The following is a 22,960-nucleotide window of genomic DNA, read 5'->3' on the forward strand; positions in this document are numbered from 1 at the left end:
CGTCTGCGAAAACTCCCGGAAAATATCGCTTTTCGATGAATTAACGAAAACACGTCGAAATACAGAAATAACGAATGTTTAAAAAGAGGAAGAAAATTGAGTCGGATTTTTAATTGCCCTATGAGAGAATTTGATTTGTTTATGAAACATTTTCGAAAACTGACGATTCAACTGAAAATTTATTGATATTTTTTTGAAGGCAACAAAGCGTTTTCAAAGTTTGTCTTCAAATGTGTAGTAAAGACATTGATAGGCATACAGCTTAAAATTCAAAATAGAAGGAAAATATTATTTCTGAGACCATTTTCTGATTCTCCATACCTTTTCCATAGCCATAGAAAAAAAAATGAAATTTTCTATGATTTTTTCAGGGCGGGGTGAAAATTTTTCCAAGATTTTCCAAAACCGATAAGAACCCTGATTTTATATCATATTTCACAGGGCTTTCAAACCACCAGAAGGGTAAAATAGATAAATCATGAAACAAGAGTAATAAAGTAATAACGTATAGATCTGAATTATTGAAAAAACCCAATTGAAAACGTTTTGCCCGTATAGAATGGAAAATAGTTCCCGTATTGATCACTAGGTGCCAGCACAAGCGTATAGATAAGAGGCTGGATGGCGAATCAAGCGATGTAGGTTTACAGACCTTGCTCGATGGTTTCATAGATCGCACTAGGCGGTAGGATCATATGACTAGAAGATAGTTTTTTTTCCTGGTCCCAGAGACGCCGGATTTGTTTGACCGTGTGACTAAGTATACACGCGCATGTGTTTACTGCTGTTGACAAATAACATCAATTAATCAATTAAATCTTTATCAATCAATCAATCAATCAATCAATCAATCAATCAATCAATCAATCCCTGTAATTCATGTAATTCATGCCTGCTTTCAGGAGAGACTAAAATAATTGATAATTTTTTCATCTTTTCATTTATCAGGTTAAACTGGGGATAGTAACATTCATTTCGGCGATATAAACTAAATCACCTAAACACAAATATAGAAATCAATGAATTTCTGCGTCTGAAAATCGAAGCCTATTCTTCTCCCAAAAAAACTGCAGACTAAACTGTAATTCGAGACGGACGCGACGACAAAGAAGCGATGAGTCGTCGGTCGGTGTCAACCGAGTACACGTCGCAGTCAACGCGCAATCACCGATGAATAGTCACCCGTGGAGACCGTCGACTACAACAATGAAAGCCGTTACACAAATCATCCATACTTGAAATCGACAGACGGAAGATCGGATATTTTTCACATACATGAAACAGTATACGATTCCTCTACAGGGAGAAAAATAAAACGGCGACAAAGTAAAACTTTTTAAAATTAGACACCGATATAGCTTAGAGCGTCGAGTGACATTTTATCGGTAAAAACCTCGGAAGGTTCTATTATCATTCCAAGAATGCGCGTTGAATTGAGTTCGCCGATGGTAGCTAGGGTGGCGCACACCGATACACACACACTCGACGATCAGCAGATCGTACAAAGAGAACTGCTGCTAAAAATCAATGTCTAGACTAATTGAAGGTGAAGAATGGATGGATGAATGTCGCTCGCTCCTCGCACGCTCCTCGCACACAGCAGTGATCAGACATCGGTTCGTTCTCTATCATCATTGATCATCAATCAATCAATGAGAACATTTTAACCTCTACGAGAAAACTACAAGCAGACTTTAACTCTGCACCTCATTACCATACATATATATATATATATACTCGTAGCACGAACCCTCGAGACAGCAGAGAGCTTCTGCGATCAGACCTACTTATCTTATCCTTCCATCAGACCCAACTTTACCCTTCCATCAGACCCTACTGATCTTACCCTTCTAATCAGACCCTACTGATCTTACCCTTCCATCAGACCTTACTGATCTTACCCTTCCATCAGACCCTACTGATCTTACCCTTCTAATCAGACCTTACTGATCTTACCCTTCCATCAGACCTTACTGATCCTTCCCTTCTAATCAGACCATACTGATCCTTCCCTTCCAACAGACCCTACTAAACTTACCCTTACATCAGACCCTACTGATCTTACCCTTCTAATCAGCCCTCACTGATCTTACCCTTCCATCAGACCTTACTGATCCTTCCCTTCTAATCAGACCATACTGATCCTTCCCTTCCAACAGACCCTACTAAACTTACCCTTACATCAGACCCTACAGATCTTACCCTTCCATCAGACCCTACAGATCTTACCCTTCCATCAGACCCTACAGATCTTACCCTTCCATCAGACCCTACAGATCTTACCCTTCTAATCAGACCCTACAGATCTTACCCTTCCATCAGACCCTACAGATCTTACCCTATAATATCCCTGAATAGACTCGCAAATACCTCAACAATCAGGGGACAATTTTTGAGCCAACAGTTTCAACGCGGCTCATTTATTTCATAGTTCAAGGTGAATTTTTTAACAGTTTTCACCCAGTTATCGAGCATCGATCTAAAATCTGAGATAGATGACGACGATGAGTGGAGATTGACCGGCGATGAAGCGAGAGGGAGATAGAAAACTAACCAGATCCACTGTGGACACTACCGTCGCGTTGAGGAACAACGTTCGTATATCCGATTGTTTCCGTCGTGTAATTATACGGCATCGATGCATAGCTTCCGTAGTTACTACTGTTATATATATATTGATTGTTCCAGGCAGGTGGCGGTAGCGGTGCGAGCGTATCGCGATCGGCCTCCGATACGGAATCCACGTCGTCTAGACTCAACGTCGATAGAGCTGAAAATAAATAAATACAAAACGACATCAGAAAAACGACCTCGATAAATTACATGAATACATTGCGTAAACAGGCTCCTCACAGAACGGTCAATCGGGATATTTGGACTTTTCAAAGAGTTTTATAGGAAAAATTTCAGATTTCGAGGAAGTATTCGCCTTCCTCCTAAATCTGTTTATCTCGGTAAACTATCCCATACACTACCTAAACTCAGTTTCTAAATCAGTAACCGCCTTATTGGGAAAATCTAGGCCCCAACTGTATCGATTTCTGTACAACTGGACAATAATTTCTTACTACGAAACGATATTCATGATTTGATGAAAGATCAGAAATAGACAGGTGAATTGATGGACCGAGTTACGATAGAAGCTTAGTAAAATCTATTCGTCTCATTGTACTCGGGTAAACGAATGTTTTTTGTTCGATACATGTATTCATCATTCAATGACTGAGCGAGAGGAGAAACTATTATTGTTATTTTTATGAGAGGATTTTTGGTGTATATTGTGTGTAAGTGTCTGTGCGTGACTGTAACGCTGTCGGGAGAGAGAGAGAGAGAGAGAGAGAGAGAGAGAGAGAGAGAGAGAGAGAGAGAGAGAGAGAGAGAGAGAGAGAACTGTGGTTTATAGGTGAAGCACCTAGATATATATGCAACGGCACTCTCGACCTTTTTTTTTAAAAAAAAACCTATACAAGATGTGTTTCTCGGTTGTCGGTGCACCTGTATCAATCGAAGCTGTATGATACACAGTGTATTATACAGCGTGCTCAGCTCACGAGTACACTCCCCTCTCCCCCTCCCCCTGACTGCTGCACGGGGTTACAGGTATAACTACTCGTCAAACATCACCTATAAATCAACTTCTGATCCAAACTCTCTCTTTCTCTCTCTAAACTACACTCTAAATATAGCTCGAAATCACATCTCAAAATTGCTGTGGTTTTATAGTAAATCAATGCGTACATCTTCCTCTCTGTCTGGTCTGTATTTATCGAGAATTATTTGAAATTCATGCACTAGAAAAATCAATCGAAAATCAGATGGTTTTGTATTCGACGGCGAAGTATCTTATTAACCCCTAGTATTCATCTTCAATTTTTTGGTTTCATAAAGCCCGCCAAATCAAAGTTCTTATCAAAGTTCTAAAAATAGCTCATAGTTTATTCATATCCTGGGTTTGAGACGGTCACTTGTTAATAGAATCAACTCGCGGTTGAAATTCAATGGAATACCTGTTTAAATGAGCGCAGCACATCAACATCATACACACTATGATAATCACTGAATTATATTTCCATTTAGTCTACTGCGTATATATCATTATAGAGATAATTAGGGGCCAAATGTCACGTAGGGTTAATACGTTCCCCAGTAATCCAAGCCAATTACCGGCGTGTCAGTTTTTTTTCTCAGGCCTTTTTAATAATATTCCGGGCGTTTCGAGTCTATTAATCTCGCTCGGAACAATGTATATATGTACATTCTACTAACGAAACGTCTCGAGCGTCGACTTCTATTGTGACATTAATCCTCACTTAATCATACACGGAATCGGAAACGAACTATAGTTCAACTAAGATCCTATAGTTCAACTACGATCTACTTTAAAATACATGGAATTCATTCCGAAATGTTTAGAAATTTAGCTCTGCTTAAAACTCTGAATATGAATGGAATATGAGAGCATCTTTTAGAAACATGCCGAGTTCGATTATCCAAATTGCGTCTAGGCGAGAGGTAGTTTTAAACCGGATGAGTTCCTGACTTAGTTACAATTCCACTTAGTCCGCGGAAAATAATCAGTTTTAAACCGAAGAATCCCGGGGGCAGGAAATAAATGTCTCCAGTTCATCCTTAATGGGACTCTTAAGGCCGGGGGGAGAGGGTTTACTCCATACTTTTCAGTCAATCGATGTCTATATGAAATTAAACCACGCGAAGTATTCAACATTGTAAATAACAAACTCCGGCAGGAAAACTTTCGCAAAGCGTGCTATAAAACTCCGTAGAAAGTACGATCTTTCTGCTGATTGACGCCGCCGATGTTTTCAGTATTGTTGCTAGTTAAGTTACACAGGTATCCGGGGCTCGTTAAGCCGGACTCGTTCTCGTCGTCATCGTACTTACTTCCAGCCAGATCGCCGAACACGTAGTAACACTGCTCTGAGAATGTGATTTTATTCACCGTATGTCGGATATAGTTCGCTTTCAGCAAGTTGCAGCCGTATTTGCGAGCGTCGCGTCGGTCCGCGAAACCTTCGACGTGCGTGAATAACCAGTCCACCAAATCGGAACCTGTAATATGAATAATTGAAATAAGTTTTCACCAAAAATTTTCTTTTTAAAGATTTCTAACTTTTACCGATAAAAAATGAAATCAAAAAAATTTTTGGAATTTTTTTTCAAATATATCGGATCGAAACGGGCAGGGAAATGGTTAACTCGAAGTATCGACGAACGGCTTAAAAAATTCATAAATTGAAGTGCACCGATTGACTCGCTGCGAGTACCATCGAACGGTAACCCGGTAACTGATTTAAAACTATACAAGTGATTGTGTTGTATAGAATAGTGAAACACTACGACTCAATGCACCGCGCGGTATATATAGAGAGAGACTCGAGTCTCAACGCGCCAACTCATGATTAATAATCCAATAAATTCATCATCACACCCATCGAGGTCAATCCGTCTGATATTAATTTCACGTTTCCCCAAACGATTACATCGACTAATCGCCGATTTTTAAACGCTGCGCGTTAAATGAAATAAATCATCGACTGTAACCGACGTTGAGCCGACGTTGAGCCACTCTACGAATGAACAAACTGAGTCTGAAATGTTTCGACTAAATGGTAATAGTCATCTTCAGGAATACTGTATAATTATTCCTAAATATGACTATTAGAATATAGTCGAAACGTCGAATGAATACTAGCTCAAAGAATACCGTATTCCTGTATTCATTTCAGACTCAGTTTATTCCTCATATCAAATCCGATCGGCGGTATATATATATATATATATATATATATACCTATAAATGCATTCGGTATCGTAATTTTCAGCCACATTCGATCGCGGATCTCTAGACCCGAGTCCGGTTGAGCCATCGCCTTCACGATCGTCGCCATATCCATATTCACGTTCAAATGCATCTGTTCTTCGTAACCTGCGAAAGAAAAAAACGAGAATAATTAATGAATCATCTCGGCAGAATATGGAAACATCTTCACTAGAGAAATCCCACGCGAATTAATTACATTTTTCGACGCACTGATCCGAATTGCAAGATGCGTCCATGTTTGCCCGACGTACTACCGAGAAACTAGATACGCAATCGGACGAAACGAATATTCTTCGCAAAAAAAACCGGAGCGTTCGTATTCATCGTCGAGTCGTCTCGAACTGTGAGCGAACAATGAACGAAGGGGGGACCAAACGGTGTCACGATCATTACGATACACAGAGACAACCGGACAATTATTCCAAACAACTCATTCCACCGCCGATAAATACATACCACATTCTACTTTAGATTCTATTTTCGTAGCCATGACGAAAAACAACTCATCGAAGGCTGTATTATAACTAACGACGATGACCAGCGCGTGTAAACAGGACAGTTCAACGTAGTGTATCGAACCGTATAGGTAAACATGATTTAAAATACATGTTTGTCTGTCCGTGCGTCTGTCTGTCTGTCTGCGAGTGAGTGAGTGTGTTCACCGAGTACTGCTACACGCGTGCCTGCCTGCCTGCGTGCGTGCAGCTTTACGCGCACTACCAGATACATACAGAGAGGAGCATGTTCACTACTCGAGATCGAACTGATGTCCACCTCATCGCTCTCTCGCTCTTAGTCTTAATCAATTCATTTTTAAATAAAGTGTTCTCGTTCTGTGCCTCCCCGAATCGACGCCGTAATAATACAAGACGGCGAATACAGAAATTATTGACGAAATGAAAATAGATTCGTGAGAATAGAAATCTAGAATCTAGAGAATCACTCGACGACACAACGAGAAGAGAATCGACACAGAGAAAAAGAGATCATAATAGAAAGAGACTCAAGAGAGGAAACAAAGAGAATCGAAAAAGAATCAAGAGAGAATCGACAAGGTTTACGTAACTTGATTTTAAAACAAGTACCGGTACATAGTCAATAGCGCCAGAGAGAGAGAGGGAGAGGGGAAGGAGAGATAGGGGGAAGGAGAGATAGGGGAGAGAGAGGGAGGAGAAGGAGAGATATCCATCGGTATCCATCCAAACTAGGTGAATATTCTCTCCAAAGGCTAGACTAACCCTTCAAATATCTAATTCCAAGAATTTCATTTTCAAAATTCAGGATTCTCAGCCAGATCCATAAAGCTTTCATAGGCCTTTCCTAAAGATCTGTTTTTATTTTTCAAGAATATCACATCTCAGAAACATTAGCCGCATCATAAACACTAGCTATGCTGTATATCTTTTTCTGATACAGGTACTTCACAAAATAAACGCAAACAAATGCAATGTTGTAGTATTCTCAAGGATTTCTAATACAATCTCTCATTCACTCGCAATCTCATCGGTAATCAGTTTTTTCCTCTCAAACCTCGAAATCTGTTTCTCTGAAGCCTATTATTATCAGTATCGGCTACTGATATCAGACCTGAGCGTGTGCTTGCAGTTGATTCACTATCGAGAACTTGTAAACTGTCAGAAACTAAGTGAAACCTACAAATCATCGCCGAGGTGGTGGCTGAGAAACTATTCAACGATTTACCAGATTTACTGTCCGTCTAATACTATTGATTTTCACAAGTAGTTGATTTATGAAACATAAAAAAAAGAAACAACTAAATAATGTACATCATCCGCTGAAATAGTATCAATTATACCTATAGTACTCGAATAGCTGTGGCTGATTTATACAAGGTGCCGTCACTTTCTGCCCATCTACGAATTCCAAGAGTTTACCCCGAATTTTCCATTTGATTACATAAAAGAATCAGAGAAATTTCTAGGTTTAATATGTTACGATTCTTTCATTTTTCATTGAAATATGTAAAAGACAGGATCGATGTTAATCAGACTGTTCAATTTTCCAGTTCAATTGCTGCATAAAACAACCACCTAGACATTACTAACCGATCACAGAAGAACTAACGCTTGCCCAATAAAACTAGATGAACTGGTAATCTATGTAAAATGTCCAATACGAAGTGAAAAGATCCATTGTGTAGTTAAATCTACATTTTACATGCAAAACACATATATAGATGCACAGGAAGCAAATTATCTTGAACTTAGAGAAGTGGCCGAATTCCCTGCCACAACGCAGGCAGCTCTAACAGATCAGTGAATCCAAATACCCTGATATTACCCTGGCCTCTGACCAAATGTTCCCTGATTAAATTTTAAGATATCCTCAGTGGGGGCTGTTTCTTAACTAGAGGTTCATTGTGCCACTCATCGGTGAGAACAATGAGACACAAAAATTTGATCTCGCCAACCTAGTTCCTGATTTTCGCCAACAGGGAAAAATAAATCTGAAATTCCTGATCTGTAAGAACCGTTAGAGCACTAATAAGAGACAGTGTTTTCAATAAGAGCCAGGTCCCAGGTCCCAGGTCCGTCTGTTGTTTGTAAAGGACCCGCCTGCTTTTTCAAACCAGCCTTCGTTTCAGGGACTGTGACATATAATGGGACATTCCTGTTTTTCAAAGAGACCTGGCTTGTTTATTTCTTATTGAAAACACTGAGAGAGAGGGAGTAATAAAACTTACGTTCTGATTCAGGTATTGAACTGGTAATTGAAGAACTCGTTGACGTCATCGTACTCAACGACGGACTCATCGGGTTGATCGGGCCGCGATTACTACCCGGGGCGCCACCTGGCGGCAGTTCGCCGCGCATCGCCGTCGTATGAGCGACCCACGCCGATGGATCGATCGGTCGAACCGGCTCCTGACGCGGAATCGTAAAATATCCCTTCGGATTCGGGTCCCAACACTTAGCTACCACTAGAGTGATAGGACTGCAAAATAAACAACAAACTCATTATTAATTACCTGATTCAACACTCTAAACTGGTTCAGTAATAAACCTGTATGAGATCCAGGGATCAATTGTAGTTGCGACTAAGATTTAAAACCAGTCTGAGCTCATTGTGGTTGTATAAACAGTCTAACAACTTACGACCAGTCTAAGCTCATTTTAGTTCTATAACCAATCAAACAATTTCAGTCTAAGATCATTTTGGTTCTATAACCGACATAACAACTTAAAGACAACTTAAAGCCCCCAGTCTATGCAAATTTTGGTTCTATAACCGATCTGACAACTTAAAGACCCAGTCTTTTTTGGTTCTGTAACCAATCTAACAACGCTAATAGCCTACAACTGGTCCCAGAATATAGGCCTAACTAATCTAATGATTTTAAGAAATCAGGGATAGCAACAGCATTTTCATGAGTTCATTCTTGGAAAGTGCTGTGGAATCCACACAATAAATGAAGCCATGTACTGAAACCACACTACGAATAGTTCTACAGTTAAACTGCCCCCATACTGGTTAACATTCACTTGTATTCCATCAATTCATCCATGTTCAGATAAATCTCTCGCGCGCTATAAAAACTTCCCCGCGATATTTTTACGGAACGAATGCAATTAAGATTGTACGACAAGCGGGGAGTCGGTCTGCCGCGGACCCGGGCAGACCCGGGGAGTCATGTACCGGTGTAGACACAGGTTCGTGATCTATGCCGTGTTATTACATTGAACTGCATCAACACCTTCATAAAAATACCCTTAAAATAAAACATCTGTTTCTGACTCTTCCACTCTTCGCTGCCAATCAAAACATCACTGACTCTTTTATTAACCCCTAAACTGTTCAATAAATTTTGCACCTTAATCATGCCATAAAAACCGTTAAAATAATGTTTAAACATTGATACCTAATACGCATTATTTAAGGGGTTCTGTGTGAGTCGATGTGCACTACGTCAATATTAGTGTTTCAAAATAACAATTACAATTGTGAATTTTGGGATTTATTTCGTAATTAGATTACATTTCAAAAAGCTTATTCTTCTCGAGAGAATGTGTACTATATCATCAAAATATCTGTCAGTGGTCAATTCAATTTTATCAATGTTGACAATATTAAGAAATAAGTGTGTTATTTTTCAAGGCTTCAATGAAATTTTCAAGTTAGTTGTCTTGCTAGATCAATCTTTCAACAAAGCAAGAATTTAGGTTAATGCTTAAGGATCAGAAAAATACAATTTTTATATTCTAAATCATTCCGGGGTTCAATGGTGATGGTTAGGAATCTTGCCCCCCCCCCCCCCCTAGCCACTCCAGCTGAATGAAACCACTGGTTTATGCCTACATTAACTAGCAGTCAAACTTAATGCCTCAATAAACTAGCTGTGAAACAATTAGCAACAAATCAATTCACTGATCAGGGAACAGGTCTACCAGGTCTACGCGTTTGAATTAAATCCACTTGTCTTAAACAGAGGAAAAAGTTGGCTTAGGTGAAATAAATTGTTGAAATAGTTCAGGGTTAAAACTGACATTAAACACTTCACACAATATTGACTAGTAAGCACCCACCAAACCCTGTTAGCTATCATTAACAGTACGAATTGAATCAATTTACGCATAATTGACAAATGAGATGAATTTGATACGCCGAGAAGAAGCAATGAAATATACTACCGACTCCCTCTATCAATACCAAACAAAAACGAACGCGGTAAGCATACTCCATCTGGTGTTAAAACTTGGAACTAAATGAACCAGACATGACTCAAAAAATGAATGAAATCTAGCTATGACATATCGCTAGGATTTATATTCTATATATAACGATCATTGATGTTAGATAATTTCAGTGTGGTTGCTGGAGACTAATAGATTAGTTTGACTAGTCGGGCTGACGATGAAAAACGTGAATACTGACCCTGGTTTTTGCACAGCTTCCCGTAAAGTTCTGACAGCGTCGTCGTTACTCATATTCTCGAAACTAATCCCGTTTACTTCGAGAATCATATCTCCAGGTTCGATACGACCGTCTTGAGCTATAGCACCGCTTTAAAATAACAACAATACGATACGTATTATCAGAGGACAACGTGCTTATCACGGTCGGTATTATCACTGTCACAGAATACTTACCCTTTCATGATAGATCCCACATATATTCCACCATCTCCTCCTTTGTTACTTTGGCCGACAATACTTATACCCAAAAAATTCACTGTATCTGTAAATAAACAGAGGAATCGTAAAACTTAAATTACTATTGATTACACTTCATATTGTAACGAAGACGACAGTTCAGACTTAACCACTATAACCTTTGTGTGGAATTGGACCCTGGGGCCAGTTGCACAGTCGTGACTTAAGTCCAAAAGTGGTCTTGAATCTTAAGACTGGTCTTAAGTTGTTAGATTGGCTATAGAACTAAGTTGGTTTTAGACTGGTCTTAAGTCTAAGCCATGACTATGCAACCGGCCCCAGGGACTGAACGTTATACGGTTGGATGAATACTAGTTTAGAGAAGAAACTTACCTAAATTGACTGTAACAGTTATAACATTTAGTGACATGGTTGAATCTGTGATACTACTAAATGATGATGCCTGAAAATAGATCATTAAATACGTATCATATAACAACGTTTAGTTTTAATAACATATCTAATAATGATTCATGTAGTTACTTACCCTACTAATAGGTGGCATCCTATGCCTGCGTCTCCGCCGCCGATGTCGGCCATATTTTGAAGACCTAGCCGTAGTTTCTGTCGTCGTTGAGAATCTAACAATAGAGAGAAGATTTGAACCTACATGCAATATAAGCCATTACTATGCAACTGGCCCCTGGAGGTTGTATAATTCTTAAATATTCCCAGGGGAGTTCCTTTTAGTCCTGCGATAATGTCTTTACCCTTTCAGTGCGTCTACACCGCAGTGCGGTGTATGAATTGGTGATGGATTTTGCTAGTACACTGCACTGCGGTGTATTGATGTAATTAGTAATTATCTCTCTCGAAAAATGGCAGCACCAGTCTAACATAGTGAAATATTAGTAACTAACGATACGCTGCACCATGGTGTAGACGCACTATAGTGCTATTCCCATTATTCAACACACTAGGGTGGAATTAATCGAAATATTCAAATTATCTCCAGCACTATAGGGTATTAATTAGTCTGCACTGAAAGGGTTAAAAAGGTATTCAGGACAGGAGGCTGAACGCGCCCCTGCGTTAGTATTACCTGCTAGAAGCAGCATCATCCTCCGAATCAAAGAAACTAGTTGTATCTATATCACTTGTTAGCACCGATGATGACGTATCAAACGTATGACGTTCTCGTAACCGTTCTAGTTTACTGTGACCATTTAACCGAGAACCTACAATAAACAAATATCAACATTCATTAACACTAACTCGCCATCTATACAATAAACAGCGAACTAAACTAGGTTTCTTCCAAACATCAAAAGTAAAATGCTTCATGTATTTTTGCATCCTGTGTGAATTATGGAGGCAGATATAACATGATAAATAATGCCAGAAAGTGAACTTCAAAACAAACTGAAGTAAAATAGCAATAAAATGAAGTTCAAAGCTAGAAAGAGTGTTAAGTAATAGAAATCACTGGCTGCAAGTCTTCATAGCAGTCATAAGTACATTCTTCAGACTGCGCAACATGTTTTGATATCATCGCCGCAAAAGGATGCCTTGCATAAATGTAACTAGGATCGCTGTACGTGGATATATCTTAGAGAAATCAAACCGGCGAAAGAAGAATTTTAAAAATACAGCGCGTTGAAAAAACTAGAAGGGACTGAATTGAACAGGTGTCCCGAAAACGGAGACATACGCCGAACAAAACCATCGAAAATACAGCAAAAATCAAACGACCAACACAATCGTCAACTCTTCAAATTCAGATTCAGTTTAATAAAAGCTATATTGTTATGACTGGTTGTAAGAGGGAGGGAGCCCTGCAGCTATAAGAGCTGGCCCGAGGATACAACATAGTGACGTGCGGGCTGTACATGTGAACAAACTGGCTGTAGAGATGCCTACAATAATCACACCTACGAGCGATAGTTAATGGGGCTTCACCGCCGCAGGGTTTAACGCGAGATTCTTTCTCTCCATAAACAGTCTGATTATGAGATTCATTTTTTATACTTTTCGGGGAAATGGAATAGAGCCTTGGTCCGTAGTAGGAAGACTTTCTAGGATGTAGAGTTGCTAGGGGAAAGGGGAGAGGGAACAGATGTAAGATAAAGACTCTAATCACCTTCGATATTAGCAGTTTTATGGTTGTGGGTCAGTGGAGTCAGTGCAATTATACACGTAATAGCTGGGTGCAAATATCAGAAATAACCATTAAACAATTCACGTAGACAGCAGCCGTGAACGACCTTTAAACCACTCTCTACTGAAAACTAGCACCCATAAAACAGGTTCTAATCTGATTCCAATGATTAATTCCAGCTATAAACATAATTCACGTCTCGGGGATAGATTTACCAGCCAGACACTGGTTCATAAAGAACCAACGTTGAAAGCTACGGATTGCAGTAGTGCACATTTTGATAAATGGTTATTGTTACTCTTATAAATACCAGTTAATATGAAATTCTCTCAGAGAGCAATCTATTCTTTACTAGACTAACTTTGCTCAGATCCAATATCGCCAGGCAGTCGCATTACAGAGATGTGGGAATACACAATCAGAAAATTGGATAAATGACAAGGGACCCGATCCTGCGTGTACGTATTCTGAACTCACGCTACTGAACCTTGCACTAAATGAGAACTCCGTTTATAGTACGGGTCAATATGATTCTGATGTCCGAGAAGTTACATCTATTAATTGGTGTCGTGACAAGATTTGATGACAAGACTCTCCAGACACTGACTAGACCGTTTCTAAAAAACGTTTTAACCCTTTCCTGTTGTATACGGTCTGAAAGACCTCAGAAAACCTACATATATCGCATTTCACATTTGACTGACCATACCTTCACGTACAGTGCAGTGCTGCCCTCACAATCTATACCATAAATAAGGGTAGATGGTATTTCTGTCAAAAATAATTTCATCGGAATTTATGATTTCAAACAGAGCCTCATGAAGTGATTTACCCAAATAATCCCAGCTATATAGAAAAAAAGCCAAGAAAGAGTTGATTGATGCTGGGAAAAACGTGATTCCCTGGAAAATGTTTTATATAACGTAGAACTTGTGGGAATCGTTATAACGCGTATCATCGCGACGATTCTAACTTACTAGACTGATCATCATCGACGGTAGGCGATAGAGTCCAAGGTCGCAGTATGATCAGAGTCGTGTGATCAGGGCGCACGATCACGTGATCGCTTACCGGGAAACAACGATATCGTTTTCGACGTTTTTCCGCGCTCACGCAACACGATAATAATCCTCGAATACCTTCAGGACGAGCCTTTATATTATTGAATACCATTTTGCCTTTTCAACATCGAGACCCGTCGCGAACGTAAATATTCCGTTTACAATCCTGAATATTCCTCGCAGATCGGATTTTCTAACGAGAATCTCGATGATATTTTCACTGGTAATTGAAGCTATATCGACCGAATGTCAGTGAAACTGCGAGATGTTATTGCACAATCGAGAAACGCAGTTAGACGACGGTTAATATCACGACTGACGACGTGACATCGCCGTTACTGATGAGATGTAGATCTCATGAAGACACTTATGGTCACTTACAGCCGGCACGACCGCTAACTAGCTGAGAGAATATTCATTAAATTCTAATTTAAATACAGCGTTATTCGAGGGCCAGTATGAGATAAGGTGACTCACGACAACCGTCCGAAAGATCGAGAGATGGCTGATCTTTCATTTTCTTAATCACCTATACTAATCAGTCGGCTGCTAATCCGGGCACCTATCTGTAATATTTGATCAACGCGCTGGTGGTCACTATGTCACACATAGCACCAGTTATATAACGACATTTAACAGTATCAACAGTACTTAGTTATTAAATATTTGTCACATAGCTTTCAGAAATACTCCATAAAATGACGTAACTACGGGATTTGAATACAGACTACTTTCACTAAGTAAACACATTCTCTTTTCAGACTAAGTATTCGAGTTTTAAGATAGAAACAGTCCATTAATTTTGTGTAATAGACAAATATAAGGAATGTAATTTCCATTAAATACATAAATTAACCCATTATCCGTAGAAATACTGACAGCAGTGGTCTCATAGTTGACAGGGGAATTCGGAACTTCAGAAATTAAAAATGTCATTTTACTAGATTTTCAAGGATGATTTGTAGCTTTGTAGCACATAATTTGGTAAAGAAGAGATTGGATTCAGGAAAAAACCTTCTCATTCAATATTTAAAAGTCTAACAGAGAATGAAGCATTTAAATGCATACTGCTGCTCAGGGCTCAGACATTAGGTGTAAAATAAACCCTTTACCAATTTGCCCTTAACTGAACCAGGACTAGAACCAGAACTAGTGTTCAGTGCACACAGGTCGACTACCCATGAAAAATCCAAAATTGAAAATGGGAACCAAAACTTAACTAGAGGCCAATTTTGAAGACCTGCCACATAGTAGTATACATTTCAATGTCTGAAAAGACAATATAAAGTAATACCGCACAGAGGGGCAAATTTAGAAGAACTTGTCAAGTCCCAAAGGGCCACTACGATGTCCAAAATTGCAATATTAGGTGTACTGCCGCACTGAAATGCACCCATTATCTTTATTGACAAAATGAAAAAAGGCACTAAAAAGCTCTGAAGGACTTGTATAAGTCTCATGTCACAATACCAAACACTGAGTTGCGAAACCCGTTTAGAAGGGTTAAGCCAATGATCTATATGTAAGATTTAATGGCAATTCAATTGTACAGCAATTATACGACTCATTACACATTGATTATCAATAGTGAATCATCACCATAGACCAGAACACAACACACAACACTGGTTGATCCAATCAGAGAGAGAGAGAGAGAGAGAGAGGGAGAATGATTCAACTGGCAATCACCATGCACCGAACAGCAGTAACACACCATTACCTTATAACAATCAACCATCTTATAAAACAGCAAAATTAGCCTTGATCCTAAACAGACATGGATCAAATCCACTGATTGAACTGGTGGGGTATTGAATAATGATTCAGTCAGTGGTACGGAATACCTCGCATTTATTGAGGCATTTCATATTTTGATGGACACACACAATAGTCATACCCTCATAGCTGTTAGCTCAGCAGGTTCACTACATTTTTCCAGCTACAGCGTTAGTAACCGATGAAACGATGCTTTTTAACTCGATAAAAAAATAACAACCTAGAAACTATCAATCCTAGTTCATCATCCCGATCAAATCCAACTCCAGAGCTGAAATGAATTCATTTCCTATGTTTTTCATCTTGAAATGGAATTGTCTCTTAGTGGAACCTCGCTAAGACCTTGGATATAACGATTTATCGGTTATGTCAATCCTAGAATTTTGTTGCAAATAGGCAATTTTAATAATTTAATTTCATACTAGATATAACGAACTATCGATTATAACGAACATATTTTCTGGTCCCGTGAAATTCGTCGTAATGAGTTGATTGATTTGAATCGATGTCACAGAGAATTGCGGAACTAGTGCGAGGGTAAACAACTTCAATTCACCAAAACTCAAACTGCATTTAATACGATTCGACGAGACGTAAAACGATGATGAATATTTCGACGGATCAGAATTTGTAAACGTTCAAACAAACAGCAACGTTTCAAAATACGACTGATTGATCGAAGCGATGAAGGATTGGGCGAGAAGTGAACGATGTTAGAATGTCAGTTTGCTGAACCCCGCTGCTCCGTGGATACACGATCTCACTTCAATCACTGCCGTACGTCATCGAAATCAACAACAATCTCGAAACGAATTGAAACCGAAGACTCGTAAACGATGAACGAAAAACGTTCGGAAATTATGAGTCGTTTCAAGTTAAACCAGTGGAAGAATATTACGGTGAAATTCGGTTCAGTCGTAATCGGATAAGTCATCACTATTTGTATTTCCAGTTCTATTTACTAAAGTCATCATTTGGATAATTCGTCAGCACAATATCGTCCCAACGTACATTGGAACCCCATAGTAACAAACAGGTTCGATGAACTATTCTAATAATTATATACTGAGGAGAGAATCCCACAATGATAATAAAAAGTCAGAAAATGAAACTTCGAGATAGTAGTTTATTTCAACATTTCGACTATATCCTAATAGTCATCTTCAGGAATAATGAAGATGACTATTAGGATATAGTCGAAACGTTGAAATAAACTACTATCTCGAAACTTCATTTTCAGGACTTTTTATTATAATTGTGGGATTCTCTCCTCATCGCGTCAACACGGATATAGTGTTCTATCAATCGTAATTACATACTGAACTTAATGAATTTATAAGATTTTCTGGTGGAGTGAAGTTCATAGTTCAAATTGAACAAAACGTAGATTTGATTTATACGGTCAACTTCTACAAACTATTGAGCAATTGGTATCGAAACATGTTGTTTTCTGGTAATTATTTACTACACTACGAGTGCAGGAGTGCGGGAGTATGAATCATAGTTCAGGTGGCAGCACCGACACCGCTGAGTTACAGCGAGCGATGTTCAACAATTGTTTAACTGTAGCATTTATTCCTTAGGGTCCAATTTCATATGATATAACTACAATTTCAGCTTCACTACGTGAAACATAGTGAAGAGTAGAACTGACTTACCATGTCTATGACTGCTGGATCTTACACCGTGAGGAGGTCGTATAGGATGATCTATTAAAACAAAAATATAATTATTATTTCTTCCACTCCAATCAAGTACATAGTTTGACTAAAAACTGATTAGTTTTGTGTTTATTTCGAGAGTATAAATGGTCTAACCAGGTCTTATCAAAGCCAAGTGGCCCAGCCATGACTAAACTTTAGAAAGACTAGTCTTATTGGTAGATTGGCTATGGAAATGAATATGGTTTTGTACATAGGGTGTTAAGACTAGGGGCTAACTGGGCGTAGTGATACGTACCTCTACGTGAACTAATGACTGAATCAGTTTCTGTACATGTGTCACACGGTTCTGTATTGAGATCTCGAGTTACTGGATTCGCGCTGGAAGACAATGATCTATACTTATCAATTATAAAATCTCTTACACAAATTAAGTAAGTCACTAGATACAGCGGCCATTTCGCCAGAAGTTCATGAGGCGTGATTTTCAGACGTCATACGTTAGATTTTCATTGAGTTAACGAAATCCAGCGCACACTGGCGACACCTGGTGGATTCCGGTAGAGTAATTGCAGCAGTAGCGTTAACCTATCAATGATAAGAGGGCTGGATGGTGGTAGGTGTGCAGATTAGGCGATGATTGTAAAACTTACTGAAATGAAGGCGGTCGACTATCACCAATACCACCAACACGCTCGGTAGGGATCTGTATATCTCCTACTGCTGTATCTGTACATTGTGATTGTGTATCCGATGCACTGTTTTCAGCCGGTACCAACTACAAAACATAATCAATTGAACATTCATTTATTACAGTAAAATATAAGGAGGCAGAGGATGAGGTGGGAGGAGGGGGATGAGGAGGGAGGAGGGGATGAAGAGGGAGGATACCCTCAATATCATTGAAGGGGTATATTTCATGAAAGGTATGCAGCATTAGGAGGGTGTCTCGTTTTTTAAGAGTATCAGAGTCTATAATAGAATTAACTCATAATACAATAATAAGTCTACACCTTTAAACCTAACTCAAGTCACATTAGATCTGACCGGACAATTCAGAATCCACAACAAATCAGCGATTGTTTCAGTCACCGGTGATACTTATGGTCGTTCAGAATGAACAGTTGTAAGCGCAATCTAGGAACAGACACATATCATCGGGTCATAAGGGATCAGCAACAAGACGCCAATTTTTAAGTTGGGGAATTTTTGCGACACGAGATCCAACAAACGAGTGTTGGCTGAATCGGCAACTCGACCTTACGATCGATCGGATCAGATCTCAGCGCAACCTGAGTTAAACATTATATCAGTCCAATCGCGAATCAGAGACTCAATGATGAGACGTATATGTCGTGTAAGATTGAATCACCGATAATCCAATCATATCTTATGAGACCCACGTTAGGCTTTAGATCGTGTTTATTTTCTCATACGAGATGTTTCAATTTAAAACCGATGCCATCTCGACGTGAAGTTTGTAAGTACGGCGAGCACTGACAACAGTATGAAGGTTAAGATGAGAACGGATTTGCAGTATTTTCACCCCGAGTGCGTTCACAGTTTCACCTCATACTGTAAATCCCTGAAGATTACTGAAGTAGCTCAATCCTTCAATGATACGCGCTCAGTAAGCTGTGGTGGGTGGCAAACATATGCGTAATCCATTCACCTCTCAGGAACTGTGAGGGTGGAGGAAGGCCGACCGACCGGGGCTACCAGTACTTCCAATATTCATCCGTTTAAAAACCATATAGCTGTCAGAATGATTATTTCTAAATATTTCCTTCGTAAAAATGAGTTTGGGAAAATTTAGATTGGGTTTTGTAGTGTACTCCCTCTATATCAACCGGGCAGATCCAAAAATTGATGACAAACAGCGGCGAAAGCAGGGTACCTAACATGCCTCACGTGAGGCACTTCAAGAATCTGCGATATAAAATAAAGGTAAAATTGAATCACATTATTTTCTGCAAATGGACATAATATAGCATCTGTTAGGTCCCTGAAACTTTTGGGCCCTGACGAAATCCACATAGACTCAAATCCAGCAGTTTACAGAGCAGTAATACAGAGTGGGGGGATGGATTATTAGAATATTACAGTAGTGTAATAGTTGAGAGCTGATGGTTTACAGCAGTATCTGCACCTGACTGTGAGATGTGTAACTCACTCACAGGTTCACACACTGCCCAGCAGGTGATCTCCCACCCGCCTGCCAGTGCCTGCTCTACCTCTATACAATCTCAGTGTACTATTACCCGCACCATACACTGCCAATATTAGACAGAGATTCGTACCATTTGCAGTCTTTGATTTTCGATACTTTTTTCACGGCCAATTGTCTAGCTACTCACTGAATGAGATATGAGTTAAAACAGATACTCAGCCTACTGTACTAGCACCACAAGAAAAAAATCTTTATAATTCCGAAAATTTATATAGCTTTTTCATAGCTTCAATCAGAAAATGTAAAATTTCATAGAATATATCCAAGCCTCTTGAAAAGAAATTATCATTATTTTCCATAACATTTTCAGGATTTTCAGGACTAGTAAAAACCCTACCATTGTTTCAACAAAATGCCAACATTGCCAACATTAAATAAACAACTTTCTGTAGGGCTAATTTACCCATTCACAGAATATTAAAGTCAACAAATACATTCCCATACCTACATTTCATGAATGGACGAAAAATCTGTTGATATGAACTCAAAATCCTTTTTGCATTAGTACAAAACGTTTCTGACATAATGATTGACAGCTACCCGGCCACAACATTCTCTGGTACAACTTGTATAGGGTGCCACATGATTTATACTAACTGGCATTGAAGGCATTTCAGTGCATAGTACTGTCTTATTTATCTTAAGAAAAGGAGTTGAATAATATCTATTTATCTGCGCTTTTTTACTATTTCGCGAATGCACTAAATTCCATATAGGCTAAAATAATGTACGCCAGACTATGTAGGCACTGATGACACATTTATCCTGAGAAAATTGTGGTCAAACACCATGATAGAATTTTCTCAGCAATTTCACTGAGCTTGTTAACAAATTACTTTTCTGTATGGTGATACAGAAGCGGAAATAAATATTGCACCCCTAATTCAATCACAAAAGGCCCGTCTTGAATCACCCGCAAAACCATTACATTGAACAGTCTATGTTTGGTATCGAATGGCTAACTATCCACTGAGCCATGAAGGCAAACCGAGTCAACCGACAAAATGTAAACAAACTATAAAGTTCACAAGTGCAACTGTACCACTGACTGTGAGAGTTTCTTAGATGAAAGGGTTTCATTTCAATGAAAAACACTGAAAAGTTTCACGGGTGTAGATTCTCTGAGAATAGTTCTAATCATTTATTCTCACTCACTGGTCATAGGTCTATCAGAGACCAAAGGTTCATAGGCTATGTCAATGTCAAACACAAGACTATATAGATTTAGCCAGACCTGAGCCCAGTTGCACAATCATGATTGAAGTCCAAAAGTAGTCTCAAATCTTATGACTGGTCTAACGTTTTTAGATTAGCTGTAGAACTGGTCTTAGACTGGTTTTGATTCTGAGCGATGACAGTGTTACCTGGGTTAGACTTATCTGAGATGGGATAAACCAAAAATACTAAATATTTAGTATAATACGGCTTTTGGCTAGACCCAGCTATGAGATAGGCCTAGCTGCAGTAGGATAGGCCTAGCTGTAGATAGTATGGATAGACATGTAGAAATGTTTTTTAAATTGTTTTTACACTTACCCAAGACACAACTCTTCCATTGAAACATGGTAGTTTAGTATCATCATCTATTATTTCCTCTTTAACCACCCTGAAATTATACAAACACCAATTAGATTCACAGCGAAAGCCTCGAATAAATAAGTCCACGTTCTTCAGCTTGTCACTATAGCTGTATTGAATGTCAGTAGGACCAGCCTCTACTGGATGACCTCTGACTGTCAGGACCACAGCCACGCGCGCGCCTCTAGTCATCCTCAGCAGTAAGCGCACCAAACTGTTGTGGGGTCACGTTTTTGTTTGTCAGTCAAAGATGAGAGAGGAACCCTTGCGAAAATCTTGGTCCCGTTAGTGCCGACCAACAAACTCAACTTCTACCTGACCTGCGACTACCCAACGCAGCACGTCTCCGAGTGTGGGCGGCACGAACCGCGGGCACAGATCAGGATCAGGGTCAGGACAGACGAGAGAACCTACCGTCTCTGGACCTCACATATACTCAAACAAAGTTTGGTGCCCACTAGTTTATCTACAACTTCCCCTAAACAATGATTAATCAGTTTCTGTCAGATTCAGCTATTATCACTTACCCGAAATCATCATCCATCGATTTGAAGAAAAATTTATAATTCGGTCGATTGAGAGCATTCTTAAAATCGCCCAACGTAACCCGGTCCGCGGGAATAGGCAGTTTAATCAGGTACGGAGTGTCCTCGTCATCTATGTGGTAGATGATTTTCGTCTCCTCCATGACGGAGGGTGAAGATACGGACCCGAAATGATCAGATTTATAGATAATACAGGCCTCACTTGTCACAAAATGGCGACCGACTATTTTTGCTCTGTCGGATATTGGGAATAATGAAGAGAAACGACGGTCAGTTCGAAAACGAGCATCCGCCGGTACATAATTCACTTGAATTCTTTAAATTCACTCAATTCTAGGAGAAATAGCTACAATTCACTATATATCCTCGTAAATATTAATTTTTACAATTTTAGCGATAATATCCGTGAAATGCTACTTTTCAGAATTCGAGAATTAATCCCTGACGCTTCTCATAAGTCGGGCTGTTTAAACAGTGTTCATGCCCCACCAACTGAGCCATCCATTTAATTAAAGAAACTTTTAGAAAATTGGCTTACGAAAATTGCCAATAGTTCAAAATGTTTCTATTTCGAATTTATTATCTTGGAAAATATGCAAAGTTAGTTTTAAAAATGACTTCGGGTGTTTCAAGTTTCTTTTTGACCGCATACAAGGGAAAGCGCTTCGTCTCAAGAACAGCCACACTTGCCAGTGCATGCTTTACTTCCCTCCCAGTCTTAGACTGGTTGCCTGCCAAATTCTGCAGAGAGCGCAACCAGTCTATGCGCATTCAGCGAGGAGTGCTCCTACAATGTCACAACTCTATGCCTTTAAAGATCAAGCTGCTTCGTTTCAAGAAAAGCCTGGTGGGGCTGACATTGATCGGGCCATTAAACTGCCAGTGAGCCTTAAAACAAAGCATCAGCATTGACGATTAAGCGAGAAAAAAATAGTTCTGTCACATCTTGACCGTGTAGTGCTGCCCCAATGTATAACGATAGCGGGACAAACATGAAC

The 22,960-nt window shown here is 39.3% G+C and overlaps 1 protein-coding gene across 4 annotated transcripts in view; it reads right to left on the reverse strand.

The window, feature by feature from the left end:
- LOC141908100 (segment polarity protein dishevelled homolog DVL-3-like) overlaps nucleotides 1-22,174 on the reverse strand; it is a 30,221-nt gene extending 8,047 nt beyond the window's left edge. For 2 of the 4 annotated variants that reach the window (XM_074797938.1, XM_074797936.1), the window contains exons 1-15: nucleotides 21,945-22,174; nucleotides 21,376-21,445; nucleotides 18,263-18,387; nucleotides 17,908-18,005; nucleotides 17,607-17,657; nucleotides 12,056-12,191; nucleotides 11,501-11,594; nucleotides 11,347-11,416; nucleotides 10,951-11,038; nucleotides 10,736-10,864; nucleotides 8,547-8,797; nucleotides 5,813-5,947; nucleotides 4,903-5,070; nucleotides 2,555-2,770; nucleotides 653-784 (exon numbers count right to left, since the gene is read on the reverse strand). In XM_074797938.1, the coding sequence (XP_074654039.1) occupies nucleotides 653-784; nucleotides 2,555-2,770; nucleotides 4,903-5,070; nucleotides 5,813-5,947; nucleotides 8,547-8,797; nucleotides 10,736-10,864; nucleotides 10,951-11,038; nucleotides 11,347-11,416; nucleotides 11,501-11,594; nucleotides 12,056-12,191; nucleotides 17,607-17,657; nucleotides 17,908-18,005; nucleotides 18,263-18,387; nucleotides 21,376-21,445; nucleotides 21,945-22,105 (1,924 nt within the window). In that variant the 5' untranslated portion in view covers nucleotides 22,106-22,174. The remainder of the gene's footprint in view (nucleotides 1-652; nucleotides 785-2,554; nucleotides 2,771-4,902; nucleotides 5,071-5,812; nucleotides 5,948-8,546; nucleotides 8,798-10,735; nucleotides 10,865-10,950; nucleotides 11,039-11,346; nucleotides 11,417-11,500; nucleotides 11,595-12,055; nucleotides 12,192-17,606; nucleotides 17,658-17,907; nucleotides 18,006-18,262; nucleotides 18,388-21,375; nucleotides 21,446-21,944) is intronic. The other 2 variants (XM_074797937.1, XM_074797939.1) reach the window with 2 other exon arrangements.
- Nucleotides 22,175-22,960: the final 786 nt, after the last annotated feature.

Source organism: Tubulanus polymorphus, chromosome 7 (assembly GCF_964204645.1).
Source record: "Tubulanus polymorphus chromosome 7, tnTubPoly1.2, whole genome shotgun sequence".
In the NCBI taxonomy this organism is placed as follows: Eukaryota; Metazoa; Nemertea; class Palaeonemertea; order Tubulaniformes; family Tubulanidae; genus Tubulanus; species Tubulanus polymorphus.